The sequence below is a fragment of the Carlito syrichta genome, unplaced genomic scaffold (assembly GCF_000164805.1).
Source record: "Carlito syrichta isolate Samal-C Ts95f unplaced genomic scaffold, Tarsius_syrichta-2.0.1 Scaffold288079, whole genome shotgun sequence".
NCBI lineage: Eukaryota > Metazoa > Chordata > Mammalia > Primates > Tarsiidae > Carlito > Carlito syrichta.
The window spans coordinates 242,369-258,621 of record NW_007232175.1 but is presented as its reverse complement, the minus strand read 5'-3'; the positions used below and the strand labels follow the sequence as shown (position 1 = coordinate 258,621).

At 36.8% G+C, this 16,253-nt stretch overlaps 1 protein-coding gene across 1 annotated transcript in view; it reads left to right on the top strand.

The window, feature by feature from the left end:
* The window catches only part of NEO1 (neogenin 1), a 195,882-nt gene that overhangs the window by 3,856 nt on the left and 175,773 nt on the right, over positions 1-16,253 (top strand). Inside the window, exon 2 of the mRNA XM_021710094.1 lies at positions 11,786-11,805. Coding sequence (XP_021565769.1) covers positions 11,786-11,805 — 20 coding nt within the window. The remainder of the gene's footprint in view (positions 1-11,785; positions 11,806-16,253) is intronic.

The following is a 16,253-nucleotide window of genomic DNA, read 5'->3' as shown; positions in this document are numbered from 1 at the left end:
TCAAATAGTAAAAGCCATCTATGAGAAACCCCCAGCCAGCAACCCTAAATGGACAAAAATTGAAACCAATTCCCCTGAAAACTGGAACGAGACAAGGATGCCCACTCTCACCCCTCCTGTTCAACATAGTATTGGAAGTCCTGGCTAGAGCAATCAGAGAAGAGGAGGCAATCAGAGGTATTAAAATAGGAAAAGAGGAAGTCAAGTTATCTCTCTATGCAGATGATATGATTGTGTACCTTGAAAACCCAAGAGAATCTGTCAAAAGCCTCCTTACATTGATAAAGGCCTTTGGCAAAGTCTCAGGATACAAAATAAATGTACAAAAGACAATCGCATTTCTCTACACCAATAATAAAAAACACAATTCCATTCACAATAGCCACAAAAAAAATGAAATACCTTGGCATCTTCCTAACCAGAGACGTGAAAGACCTTTACAATGAAAATTACAAAACCTGCTCAAAGAAATCAAAGCTGACACAAACAAGTGGAAAAATATCCCATGCTCATGGATCGGAAGAATCAACATTGTGAAGATGTCCATCTTACCTAAGGCAATCTACAAATTCAATGCAATACCCATTAAATTACCAACAACATTCTTCTCAGACCTAGAAAAAACAACACAGGAATTCATATGGAAACACAAATGTCCAAGAATAGCCAGAACAATCCTCAGCAAAAAAAACAAAGCAGGTAGTATCACAATACCAGACTTCAAACTTTACTATAAAGCTACAATCATCAAAACAGCTTGGTATTGGTACAGGAACAGGCATATAGATCAATGGAACAGAATTGAGATTCCAGAAGCAAAACCTCAATTTCTCAACCAACTCATCTTCGACAAAGCCCCCACCACCTACCACTGGGGAGAGGAGAACCTCTTCAGTAAATGGTGCTGGTAAAAATGGCTGACCACATGCAGAAGATTGAAATAGGACCCCTATCTATCCCCATGCACAAAGGTTAACTCCAAATGGATCAGAGACCTAAATGTAAAACCTCAAACCATAAGAACCTTAGAAAAGGAAGGAAATACCCTCATGGAAATTGGAACTGGCATCCAATTCCTGAACAAAACCCGAAACCCACAGGTCATAAGAGAGAAGATAGACAAGTGGGACCTTATTAAACTGACAAGCTTTTGCAAAGCCAAAGAAACCATCAAGAGAGCAGGGAGACAGCCTACAGACGGGCAAAAAGTCTTTGCCAACTCCAGGTCTGACAAAGGCTTAACATCCTGGATCTACAAGGAACTGAAACATACTGAAAAGAAGAAAACAAACAACCCCATTATAAAATGGGCAGAAGATATGAACAGACACTTCACAAAAGAAGACATCTGAGCAGCCAGTAGACACATGAAGAAATGCTCAACTTCATTAATCATCAGGGAAATGCAAATCAAAACCACACTGAGATACCACCTAACTCCAGTCAGAATGGCAATTATCAACAACTCAAAAAATAACAGCTGCTGGAGAGGGTGTGGTGAAAAGGGAACACTTCTACACTGTTGGTGGGAGTGTAAACTAGTGCAACCTCTGTGGAAAGCAGTGTGGCAATTCCTAAAATCTCTAAATATTGACCTTCCATATGATCCTGCAATTCTTCTACTGGGAATATACCCTGAAGACCTCAAACCACTCTATAAAAAAGATACCTGCACACGTATGTTTATCGCAGCGTTGTTCACAATAGCAAGAACCTGGAAACAGCCATGCTGCCCATCAAAAGAGGACTGGATTTTAAAAATGTGGTACATATACACGATGGAATACTATGCAGCCATAAAAAAGAACAAAATCATGAATTTTGCAGCAATCTGAATGGAACTAGAGTCTATAATACTGAGTGACTTCTCACAGAAACAAAGATCCGAGTATCACATGTTCTCACTCATATAATGAACCTTGAACATCCAATGCAATACTATAAGGAAATGACTGATGGTACTGGGAAACTATGGGGGGGGGATGGGATTAACAGTAGCAAATATCTGTCTGGGGATGGGAAAACACCTTTTATCAACAGGGTGCCTGAATGAAACGTAATTGTACACCTAACCCTTAACTGTAGTACCCCACAAAACCATAATAAAAAATATTGATTAATTTAAAAAATAAAAAAATGAAAGCAACAATAACAGAAAGGTGGGAACTGTTGATTGCCAGCAGATGCTGTAATTTTCAACTAGAAAGCATTACTTAATAGAACAACTATTAATAAATTATTTTTAGTATAAAAGTATTACTATTGTACTCTGTCCTGTATTAATAACTGTTGTATTAAAAAGAATGTACTAATGGAAAATTTAAAAAGTATCACTATAATTCCATCATTACCAATCAACATTTTTCATATTACCTCTTGCTCCTTGTATCTTGGTATATTTAATTGCTACATAGTTATAATCAGAGCACAGCTGTAGTGTCACATATTATTTTAAAAATGCACTCTGTGCATATTTTTTGCTACAATCTAGTGGCCAACATGTGCTAGGTACAGTATTGTGTTAAATGGTTTATATATATGGTATGATTTATTCCTCCCAATTGCATTATGAGACAGTGACTATCGTTATCCCCATTTTATAGATGAGTAAACTGAGAGTGAGTAATGTGCCCAAGACCACACAATTAACAAATGGCAGAACTCTGGCAGCCTGGCTCTTGAACCCATGCGGTTATCTGATACTATTACTGGCTCCCTTCACAAGTTTTTAGTGACTGTGTAATATTAGTGTGCTATAATTTACTTAGCTATTTTTCTATTTGTATATTTAGTTTATCGGCTTTCAGATCTGAACCTCAGAAGTTTTTATTAAACAAACTGGTACCTACTATGTGCAGGAACCTATTTTAGGTACTATAATCATTGGCACACATAATATGTAATTATGGTCTGGTATTATTTGACCATTTTACATTACATTCCTGAAAAGTTATGTATGAGGTGAAAATTTGTTTATACAATGCTTTTTTCTTATTGGACTTTATTATTTTAAAAATATATTTCTCCAGAAAAGCATATTTTTAAGTAATCTGATAGCATTTCATAAAAATCAGCAGTGAACTCAGCACTGTTTGCGTCTTCAGGGATTCTGCTTTTGTGCATAGTGAGCTGTATTTCATATGACACCTGCAAGAAAAATTATTTAAATGAACACCTTACATGATTTGTGATTATTAATAAAAGTGCATAAAATTGAACTATGTGTTCAAGTGGAGAAATTATGTAGATAATCCTCAAATTTTTTGTTTGCCTTTAGAAAATATACTTATGCTTATATTGAAATAGGATAAAATTACACCTTCAGGGTTTGTATAAAGAAATCACACTTATAATTCAGGAGGGTTTAGATAGCTTTCTAGCTACTTCTGTTCCCTGGATCAGTGTTAGTCACTGCTCTTTTATCTTCTGGAAATAGAGATATCTATTGAATAGAGGAGCCTAAGTACTAGACAAGTGTCAGCTGCTGTAGTTGGGGGTTAAGGAAGATAATTAAGAGCTCTAATTGATATCTCACCTGCTGGGATTTCTAGATGCCTATTAAAATGGAGTAAAACATACAGTTAACAAATAACTTGGAACTCACTTTGCTTAAGTATGGTGTTAGTTTTTGATGGCACTTTTGCAGATCTTTTTATTAAACTTTGTATTAATGCAGCATTTAGTTGATGACTGGTTCATTGAAAATGTTCGTTATTTCTTTGATCTCGTATGCAGTGGTTATTTGGTTATGTCATGTAACTTCTGTACCTGGTTTCTTTTCCGTGTTCTTCTTTCCTTGTGTTTATATTTTAGGTTAGTCATAAATATTTTCACACATAAATGAAAATAGAAAATAATTACTATGTCATAAAGTACCCAGTTAGTTTTTTATTTCCAATTGTTTTATAAATGCCATAGTTATTACATTTTAATAAACTTTATTTTTTAGTTTTAGATATACGAAAAATTGCAGATGTAGTACACAGAGTATAACCACACCCAGTTTTCCCTATTACTAACAACTTTTATTAAAATGGTACATTTGTGATAGTTAGTATACCTATATTGATGTTATTGTTAACTAGAGTTCATATATTATTCAGATTTCCTTAGTTTTTACCTAATATCCTTTATCTTGTTTCAGAATCCCTTTTAGCATACCATATTATGTTTAGTTGTCATATCTCATTAGGCCCTCTTGGCTGTGACAAGGCTTTGTTTCTGAGGCTTTCCTCATTTATTTATTTATTTTTGAGTTGGAGTCTCACTCTCTTGCCTAGGCTGGAGTGCAGTGGGACGCTCATGGCCATCGCAGCCTTGACCTGCTGGACTCAGGTGATCCTTCTACTTCAGCCTTCCAAGTAGCTGGAACTACAGTCATGTGCCACCACGCCCAGCAAATTTTTTGACTTATTATAGAGATGAGGTTTCACCAAGTTGCCCAGGCTGGTTTCAAACTCCTGGACTCAGGAAATCCTCTCACCTCAGCCTCCCAAAGTGCTGGGATTATAGGTGTGAGCCACCACACCCAGCCCACTTTCCTCCTTTTTGATAACCTTGACAGTTTTGAGAAGTACTGGTCAGGTGTTTTATAGAATGCTCCTCTTTTGGGATTTGTCTGATGTTTTTCTCATGATTAGACTGGGGTTATGGTTTTGGAAGGAAGACTATGGAGGTAAGATGTCAACCATTATCATCACATCATTTCAAGGGTACACACTCTCAGCATGATTTATCATTATTGACATTGATCTTGATCACCTGGCTGAGGTTGTGTTTGTCAGTTTTTCCACTGTAAAGGTGCTCATCTTTTTCTATGCAGTACTCTTTTGGGAAGGAAGTCATATGCACAGCCCACACTTTTCTTCAGAGTAGAGTATGTGTAGATTTTGTAGAATTCTTCTGCATGGGAGATTTGTCTTCTTTTTCCCCATTTAAAAATCTGTTAATCCACATGTTGATATCAGTATGAACTTTATTTTGTACTTTGGGTTATAATCCAATACTACTTTATTTTGTTGCTCAAATTGTTCTAGCTTTGACCATTGGAAGCTCTTTAATTTGCCTCCTGTGTCTCTTTGACATACCTCCTTCATTTGTTTCATTTTGTTTTGTTTTAGCATGTTCTTACTTTCTGGCACTACAAGATGCTCCAGACTCATCTTTTATATTTCTGACCATAATCTTAGAATTAGCCATTTCTCCCTGGAGCCCTGGTTCCTTACATAATGGTCACTAATTTTTTTAAGCTTTTTTTCTTGTAAGTTTTATTGAGCTACAACTCACAGACTGTACAATTCACCTATTTAAAATGTACAGTTCAGTAACTTTTAGTATATTCACAGTTATGCAGTCATTGCCACAATAAATTTTTGAACATTTTTATCACCCCCCCAGAAAAATTGTACCCCTTTCACAGTTACTTCCCGTTTCTCATGTTACCCTGGCCTAGATAATACTCTGTGAATAGGTGTCATTTGGGACATTTCATATAAATGAAATGGCACAACATATGTTCTTTTGTGCCTGGCTGCTTTCTTTACTTAGCATGATGTTTTCAAGGTCCGTCTATGTTGCAGCTTGTGTCAGTACTTTGTTCATTTTTATGGCTGAATCATATTTCATTATATGAATATAACGTGCTATTTATCCATTCATCAGTTGATGGACATTGGAATATTTCCATGTTTACACCTTTTGGCTGTTATGAACAATGCTGCTATATGTGCACTCTATGCAGTAATTTTTTAAAGTTTTTAAAAAAATTATTTGAACTAGAATTAGAATCTACACAATTGGTTAGTATGCATTTTAAGTTTTCTTTTAAGCTGCAGTTATCTCCCTTCCACCTCCTCGTTTTCTTCTTTGCAGTTTACTTGTTGAAGAAACTGGGTCATTTGTCCTGAAGAATTTCCTCCCAGTTGGGAATATTGCTGATTGTGTTACCGGTAAATGGTACCCTTGTATCCTTATCAAAAACAAGAACATCCAATTGGCCAGGGCAGTCAGGTTTTATGCAGTGGCCAGAATGGAGAAGGGGAGCTCGCGCTCTAAAGGCACCTTCTCCTTCAGAGGGAGGCGTGGGAGCTTTAGCATGGGTGGGAGCGTGGGAGGCATGAGAGCCTGTGCTGGGGTCGGGTGGAGGAGTTCCAACTGCACAGGTGCAGTTCACTGACACGTGCTTCACACGCGGTGATTATTCAAAATGGTGCGATCTTCTAGGGGAAGAATTCTTAGTGTTGTAATGACCCTAAGGTAACTGGAGGTCACCTGCTCCATTCTGTATGATTTTGGCAGACCCTGGCTTCCTCATATCTGGCAGAAGTCACGTGACTATTTGTGGCATCCTGGCCATCTGATTTCCTAATAAGCTGTGTCTGTAGATAAATATCAAGACTAACAAAAAATATATCAGAATTTCCCAGTTGTTCCATTGGGACCATACTGGTGACAGTCACATCCCCAGGGTGTCTCTTACCATATTCCTCTGTCTTTAAGTTATTGTTTTTGTTTTTGTTTTTTGAGTTGGAGTCTCATTCAGTAGCCCAGACTGGAGGGCAGCGGCTGCTCCCAGCCATCGCAGCCTCGACCTGCTGGGCTCTGGTGACCCTTCCGCCTCAGCCTTTTAAGTAGCTGGAACTACAGGCGCGCGCTACCATGCCCGGCTAATTTTTTGGTTTGTTGTAGAGATGAGGTCTTGCCAAGTTGCCCAGGTGGGTCTCGAACCCCGGGGCTCAGGCAATTCACTTACCTTGGCCTCCCAAAGCACGGGATTACAGGCTGAGCCACCGAGCCTGGCTTTTTTTTTTTTTTTCTTAATTGATAGTTGGATCTAAAGGTGTGATCCATTTCAGGGCTGTGTTCTGTTGTACCACAACATAGGTGGTGCTGATATATCTTTAATCAAGAGGCATGTAATGTCTGGTTGGGTTTGTTTCACTGTTGCTGTTAGCCACCAGGGTTTAGCAAACTATGGCTGATGATCAGAGTTTGTCTGTGGCCTGTTTCTGTACAACCCATGATCTAATGTTGATTTTTACATTTGTGAAGTGTTGTTAAAATAATAATAAGCTAAAACATAAAGAAAGGAGAATGTACTACAGAAACTGTTTCCAGCCTGCAAAGCCTAACATATTTTCTGACTGGCTCCTTAAAGAAAGAGTTTGCTGACTCCTGGACCATTGACTTTTTATTGCCTACAGCTGGTAATTTGTTAGGGGTTGCAAAATAGTAATATTCTGTATTCTTTAGTTTTTGGTTAGAATTTGATATTTTATCATTCTTTCATTTATCTGGTATCATTCTTTTGTTTAGTAGGACATTTCTATAAACAAAACTTATTTTCATCAACAATTTTATTGCCATAAGGAATAGTTTGCTTAGGAAAGATGCTTAATTCTTTTCTTCTTACTTGCCATTTTCAAAATAATAATTTGGTTCTACAGCATTCAACAGTGAGCAATTATTTTTTTTTTTTATCTTTTGAGATCATTAAGACATAATGAAATTCAGCATAGTTGACCATTTCCATTTATCATGTTATCATTATTGAAGCTTAAATGTCCCATATGTGGGGTTTCAGAAAGTTCTTGGAAAATGCAGATTATGAAAAAACTCTACGTGAGCTTCAATATTTTTTTTTTTTGCACCAAAATAAAACTGTGCTAACTTGTTGTAACATGTCTGAACAAGATCTAGTTTGAGTTACCTAGAAAGATAAGACATCCATTTGAAAATAGCCACTATCAGAGCAACATGATTTCTGCTAAAATTGAAGCAATAACAAACATTAAATGAATGGTGAAGTTTGGGTGGAAAATTGGTGAAATGTTCTTGGGTACTGTGCCCCAAAGAAATCAGCAATTTACAAATGGATAACTCCTTTTAAGAAAAGAGGAAACAGTGTTGAAGATGAAACCTACAGTTGCATACCATTCATATCAGTTTTCAAGAAAAAATCAATCTTGTTCGTGTCCTAGTTGAAGCGGACTGATAATTAACAGCACACACAACAGCCAACACCATAGACATCTCAGTTGGTTCAGTTAATACAAGTCTGATTAAAAATTAAAGTTGAGCAAACCTTCCACTTGATGGGTGCCCAATCCATTGTGCCCAGATTAGCTGCAGACAAGAGCAGAGCTTTCAGTGGAAATTTTAAACAAGTGGGATCGAGATCATGAAGCATTTCTTTGAAGCATTGTGACAGGAGATGAAACATGCCTTTGCTAGTATGATCAGAAGACAGAGCATAATTAAAACAATGGCTACTGAGAAGTGTTAGTGTTCCAGTCAAGGAAAAAGTGGATTGGTCAAAAGCAAAGGTCATGGCAACAGTTTTTTGGGATACTCAAGGCATTTTGCTTGTGACTTTCTGGAGGACCAAGGAGCAATAACATCTGCTTATTATGAGGGCTTTTGAAAAAATTAGTCAAAGCTTTAGCAAAAAATGCCTGGGAAAGCTTCACCAGAGTTTCTCCACCATAATAATTCTTCTCATTTCTCTCAAACAAGTGTGAGAGTTTCTATGGGAAATCATTAGGCATCCATCTTACAGTCCTGATTTGGCTTCTTTGGATTTTTTTTGGTTTCCTAATTTTAAAGAATCTGTAAAGAGCACCCATTTTTCTTTAGTTAACAAATGTAGAAAAAACTGCAATGACATGGCTAAATTCCCAGGACTCTCATTAACTTAGGGATGGACTATATAGCTGGTATCATCGCTTATAAAACTATCTTGACTTTGATGGAGCTTTATATATTTTTCTTTTTGTCTCTTATTTTTCCACACAGTGTTTAGAAATACTTGGCCAGTAAGAGCCTCTTTTGAGCTGTTTAGGATGACTTTAGTAGTAGTCATTGATAGTTTGTTTCCTGGTATTACAGTATGTTCCATGTTCATCTCATGTTCTAATCCCAGACCTGAAACTAGTCATTTTTTTTTTAAGGTTCTTTTGAGTGGGAAATGATATGTAGAAACCAAAACCTGAATATGAAAAGTGCTCATTGTTACCGAGTTGGTCATTGTTACTGGGCCTTTCCAGTGAAGTGAACTAGGAAATACATTTTTTTTTTTAAGAACTAAAATGTGAATTTATATCGGTATTTAAAATTGAAGGCTATAGGGTTTTACTTAATCTCATTGATTTTACATCTGTATCACTTTCTTCTACACAGAAGTTACTCATTTGCTTTATACCACCAAACACACCCACATACCATCCCATTCACCCACCTCAGTTGGTACTAATACCAACTGGGACAAAATGGTTACTAAAACAGCTTAAACTTTTTGCAGTTCTTTTGGTCCTTAGAGTATATCCTACCATGTATAGTTTGGTTACTGTGTTCTTAAATTGTCTTGGACTAGTTCCTCTCTTTGTGGTTATAATGACAATTGGAGAGTTAGGTTTGTTTAATTTTTACTTTAAATTTTTAAAGATTTTTAAAATGCAATTTTATTTTTCAATTATGTAAAATATTTATATAATCTCAAAGTCACATCTATGGACAAGTTCTGTTAAGAGATATCTAGATTCAATCCCTGTCTCCTTCACCATATTTCCTCTCCCTGTGTGTATTAAAAATTATATGTCTATGTGTATATGTAATAATATCCTTCCTGTCTTAGGTAAATATACCCACTTTCCTCCAACCCTGTTTTGTTCGCTTAATCTATTCTAGAGATCACTTCATGTTAGAATATAAAGCTATTTTACAATGCTATATGTTTACAATTGCATAGTACATCATTGTATAAATGTACTATAGTTTAGTCAACATGTGCCTTATTGACAGACATCAGGGTGTTTCCAGGTTGTTACTACAAGTAGGACTGCAATGATCAACCTTGCTTCTACCTATTGTCTTTCTTTGGCTAGGGTATCTTTGGGATAGTTTCATAGACACAGGATTGCTAGGTCAAAGGGTAAATGCATGTATAATTGTGCTAGATGCTGCAGATTTTCCCCTCTAGTGAATGTATGACTTTGCACTCCCATCAACCTTTCCCTACACTTTGCCAACAGAATATGTTGTTAAACATTTGGATTTTTGCCAATATGATAGGTGAGAAATTGTACTTCAGTGTGGTTTTAATTTGCATTTCTCTTTTTATGAGGTTGAACATCTTTTCAAAAGATTAAGAACCATTTGCATTTCATTTTAGTACCTAATTCTACATCTGTGTGAAAATGATATGCAACAGCATAGAAAGTCTTGTTTTACTCTCGGAAATGCTTTTCTGCTGCTTTTAGTTATTACATATATTACTTCATTGTGGGTATTTTGGGATTGGTGTCGTATCCTTCTAATGCTGTTAATGTCTTTCTTGGATTTTGGAGGTTCCCCCCTCTTTTTTTATGTCAGAAGTGTGTTATCAAGAGATTAAGAGCTCAGTGAAGGAATGAGATTTGTCTGTGATTTAATATGACAAATTACTAATACAGAATTGATTGACAAGCTTCTGAATTTAGTTTATTTTTGTCAGTAAATATGCAATTGAATATAGGAATTCTAGAACCTGGTCTGCAGACCTTGTGAGACTGTGATGGCGTTTTTGGAAACATCTGTTTATTTTGCATTGAGGGATTGTGCATGCAAAACATTCTTTACAGAAAATAGCTTTGATATTATAAGATTCATTATTAAGGATTCCTAATCCTGTGTTCTTCTCTTTTGCATATATTTAAGTTAGATTGTCCTGTGGGATTTCATAAATATTACTTCTGTTAGTAAAGCTGCTGACAGCAAAAGCTTTCAATAAATTATTCATGTGCTATTTGTTTTCTTTGTTCATGAATTAATGCATCTTTATTCAGAATATATATATATATATATATATATATATTTTTTTTTTTTTTTTTTGAGTTGGAGTCTCACTCTGTCGCCCAGACTGGAGTGCAGTGACTGCTCCCGGCCACCGCAGCCTAGACCTGCTGGGCTCCGGCGATCCTTCCGCCTCAGCCTTCCAAGTAGCTGGAACTACAGGCGTGCACTACCACACCCGGCTCATTTTTTTGATTTATTGTAGAGATGAGGTCTCGCCAAGTTGCCCAGGCGAGTCTCGAACCCGTGGGCTCAGGCAATTCACCCACCTCAGCCTCTCAAAGCGCAGGATTACAGGCTGAACCACTGAGCCCGGCTGATATATGTTTTTTTAACTGAACTTGGTAACAATTTGTAGGCATATGATGGTGTACTTGAGTAAAATCTGCAATGCTCGTTTTTCCGTATGAGGAAGATACTCTATTAGCAATATTTAGAGCAACATCAGCTCTCTAGAACATAACTGATAACTGAGGAATTATGGAAAGATAGCTTTAAAAAATGTGAAATAATTATCCTTTTATAAAACTGCTCTTTCAAGTTGTGAGTCCCTGAATTGTATCATTATCTACTTGTTCACTGTCAGCTGTATTTACTACTCGCTTTCATTCACTGAAAACTTTAGATCTTTTTTCATGAAAAATCATCTTCTTTCAGATTCTTTCTCTCTACTGCAAGTCTGCCATTGTTCTGGATAACTCGAGTGTCTTCTTGACCTGACTTTCCAATATTATTTTTAGTTCTTTAAGCTCTTCATCTCCCATAAGTTCTCCTGCATACCATTTCAAATGCCAGCTTCTGTAACTACCTCATCGCTTGTCATCGCTCAGCTGTGCTGAAACATTAAACTGACATCCCAGCTTCACGATAGTCTCCAGTTCTCTCAGGTTCCTCGTGTTGTAGCTGTGCCATTTTTGCCATCTCAGTTCACTGCTGTTTATCTCCTTCCGTGTCTTAGATTCCATAGACAACCGCTTGGTAATACCTTCAGCCCTCTTATTTCATTCTCACTTTCAACTAATCTGCCTAAAAAAATTCAGTTTTAAATGTCTGCCTTCCTTCTCTTTCTACTTTACAAAATCATGTCCTCATATTTGAACTTATTTAAATACAGTTACCAATTTCAGCTGGGCTCTTGGTGCAGTGCATTCTGTTTTCCTAACTTTTTAACGTCTTTCTGTTCTTGCTGCAGCTATTTCAGTGCTTTTCCCTCACCCGCAGACCTCTGACCCTTCTCAACAGCCCCAGCCTTCTCTCATCATGAACAGATGAACTCACCTGATAATTCAGAGACTATACAAGCCATTCATGATTCCTGTAACTAACTACCACCAAGCCTACCCAGATTCTCATTCTTCTTGTTATGACAAAAGTGGTATCCTCCCATCAATCCAAAATTAATCCTTCTACCCATCTTTTCCAATATAAACATGCGATGCTTTGAATATAAACATGTAATGCTTTCTCTCCAAGCATTGCTTTGGTTGCATTGCACACATTTGACATGCTAAATTTTCGTTTTCATTAAGTTCAAAATTTTTTGTAATATCTCATGTGATTTCTTCTTTGATCTGTGGATTATCTAGAAGCATGTTATTTAATTTCCAAATATCTTAGGATGTTTCAGATTTCTGTTATTGATTTGTAGTTTAATTCCGTTGTGATTAGAAAACATACTTTGTACAATTTCAGTCCCCTCTTTTGCACATTAGTATAAGGGACTCCCTCTTCTGCCAAACTCTGGAGGTCTCTCTGCAGCCCCCTCTTGTTCAGAACTCTACCCTGAAAATGGTAGCCTTTTTGACCTCTCTCAGTTCCAATCTCTTCCTCTTCAATCCTGTGAGACTGCAAAGCTCACTCTGTTTTCCGCTTTCCTGTGCTGACACCTGGAAATGATCTATAGTCTGTAAGATGGGATAATTTTAGGGCTTACCTTTCTACCTCTCTCTCAAGGGTCTCAGTCCTGTGCTGTCTGTTGTGCAGTGACCAGAAAGCATTGTTCCATTGATTCTGTCCAGTTTTTAGTTGTCTAAGGCAGGAGGGTAAGTTTCATCTCTGTCATTCCAGTAAGGCCAGAAGCCTGGATCCTTATCTTACCCTGCTGCCTGAATCTTCTATTTCACCCTCCCTACTGGTTCTTTCCGACAGTTTTTGAACATGCTCAAGTCTCTCCTCTGTTACAGAGAATACAAAAGAAAACTAAGCTTGCATCCTTTATGTTTACCGACCTGTCTCTCTACCTTTTGCAGCCAGGCTTTTGAAAATTATTTCTACTCTTGCTTTTGGAAGTGTTGTTTGTAGACTGGCAGCATCCATGTCACCCGGTAGCTTATTAGAAATGTAACATCTCAGGCCCTATCCTAGAACTACTGAATTAGAATCTGAATTTTGACAGGATTTAACAAGGTAATTGGTATGCACACTGAAATTTGAGAAACACTATCCACATTTTCCTCCTCGTAACATCTTGTTCCTTGGTGCACCACAATCTAGCATCTGTCTATAGTGTTGCCCTAGAGCTGTTCTTCCCTGGGTTGTCAGTGACCTTCTCAATATGCACCTGTTGAATACAAGTCTCAACAGTTCATCTTCCCTTCTGATATATTCCTTTGACTTCTAGGATGTCATGTTCTCTTGTCCTCTAACCTTGGTGATTTCTGCAGGCTTTTCCGTCTCTGCCTATCTCTTAAATGTTGGTGTTCTTCAGAGTATGGGCCCCAGCTTTCTTGAGATGTTGCGTTTCTTAGTCTATCTCATCTTTTCCTGTAACTTCAGTTTCGACATGTGTCAAAAACTTCATCCTGAATCTTTCCATTCTTATGTGTCCTCCTCATCTATGTCACATATGCACCTTAAATTCTGCATGTTACCATGAACATGTGATCTCCATCACTGTGTCCTCCTCAGTGACCATGGCCACTATTCAGACATTGTCCAAGCCAGAACCTTGTTATTCATCTTTGACTCCTCCATTGTGCATCTCCTCATTCCCTCATCCTTACGTCCACATTTATTTGGTCATTGAGGCTTACTGATTCCACCCTAAAAATTCATCAGATCTGCCCATTTCATTCAGCCACCGATGCTTCTTTCTTAAACAAGACTTCATCACATTTCAACTGAGATTACTGTGGTGGCTTCCTAACTGGTTTCCCTGTTTTCAGTCTTGTTCCCTTTAAACTAATTTCCATTTTGTAGCAAGAATGGTCCTTTTACTACAAAGTGAATGTGATTTTTCACTTCCCATCTTAAAGCCCTTGCCAAACTTTTAACTTCTTAACTTCCAAGCTTGTTATTTCAGTGTATAAAAATCTAATAACAAATGTTTGTTGAATAAATAAATTTAGATTTTTTTTTAATTTGGGAGAGTAATTGGGAAGATAGGCACTATACATTAGAATAGTGTGTCAAATTGCATTTCCCTATAGAAATTTAATTTCTCTAGAATTTTGCTGTAACACATTATGATCCTGAACAAGAGTTCAGATCCAGCTTTGGTTAGAAATTGACATTCACAGTTTTTATGGTAAACTTATATACCATGAAGCTTTTAAAGCATGTATGTTCATCAGACAGTTAAAACAATCTATATAATATTAACAATTAATTGCATGTTTTCTCTAGGAAGAGTTCTGCAAGGTTGGAAAATAGGGAAGAGGTAGAGTCAGAGGTAGATTCAATCTTTGGAGGAGTTGGCTATGCAGGGCAGGGAGAGACTGAGCCCTGCAGCCAGGAATAGTAATTATGTCGCAAAACAGGGTACAAAAAGTTAACTCTTGTGTTCCCTGTTCTTACCTGATAACATGAATATGTTTTGTTGAGCTCTTTGAATATTAAATTGTTTTACTTTTCTAATTTTTTAACTTTTTAAATGTAAATTGAGAACTTGAAGCAAGATACCCTGAACTACATGGTGACAGTGGACATCAAAGGATCAGGACTGGTGAAAGTAGGATTTGGAAACCAACAACTGGGGATGGGATGGGGTGGTGGAACATTACCAAGGTGTAAAAGGAGGAAGTCCTTTGACAATAGTGCCTTGGATTATAATAAAGAGATAATTTTCTTATGATGAACATTACACAAGAATGTATCTTATACATTTGTAGATGTATAAAAATGCCACTTGTCCCTCTGCCCTGCATTTTTGCTACTATATGAACCTCTTCTGGCATAGGACAGTTGGATCTTATTTTAGCCCTGCCAGTATTTAAATACCATATGTTAATTTTTTTACTCTGGGTACAATACAATTTAGAATTATTATTGGCTATACAATTAAGGTGTGCAGTGAATGATACAATTTGTTGATATTGGTGGTTACAACTGAGAGAAGTTCCCTGTGGATATTTTCCCTTCATAAGATGGAATCTATCAAGAAGTGTGAAGTACCCTATCAAAAAGTGAGGAATAGTCTATCAAGAAGTGAGAGCTGTTCCATCAAGAAGTGAGAAATTTGCAGAGACTTGAGAATGTAGAGGATATTAGACAGGATCATTAAGCCTACTTCAGAACCATTTGTCCAGTGACTCTAGCTATAGTAAACTAAAATTAAGCAAACTTCAGTGGATTGGGAATCAGGGCCCAGGGGAAATGTGTAGGACAGTTTTTATACAAAGTCAGCTGAGGAACAAGTGTCTCATAGCACTTTTACTGTGACAGAAAGTGGTTAAAGAAAATGGTGTTCGATCTTTTTGAAAAGAATCCTCCATTCCCAGCAAAGGATTGTTAACCAGCAACTACAAAAAGCAATTTTTGTTATAGAGAAAAAAGATGACAAGAATACATACATGATTGTTAATATAAAAAAGTAACAATACAGATATGCAAGGAGTAGAAAGCATTCTACTGGTATACACTCCATCAGCAGCTCAAACCCGCTGCTCTCCCCAGGAGAAAACAGTGTTCACTGTTCAGTGTGTATTCTTCTGGTCTTCCCCTATGTATTTGCATTTCAAATATGGACACGCAAACATGTGTTTTAATATAAGAAGGATCATACTACACATAATTTGAGCTTGGATTTTTAATTGAATAATGTACTTATCTTGACACCCTTTTAGTCTCAGTATAAAGATTTACCCCAGACTTTTTATGAAGTTCTCCTCTGCAGACTGTGTGTGTGTATGAATTTATTAATGGTAAACTTATATACCTATTAATGAAAATAGTTATATTTCTGCTTAAATAATGCTGTTTTGATGAAAAAATATTCAGACAGTACCAGAGGGAAAAGAAAAAATTAAAAATCAACTGAAATCCCTGAGGTAAATAATCCCTATTTTAGTGACCTTTTATAGAAAGTGTTTCTTTAGGGATTCACACAAGTGTGCACATATACCCACGTATACTACATATAGAGGTGTGATATTTATAGATGAATTATACATACAAGCTGATTTTTTTTTTTTGAGTTGGAGTTTTGC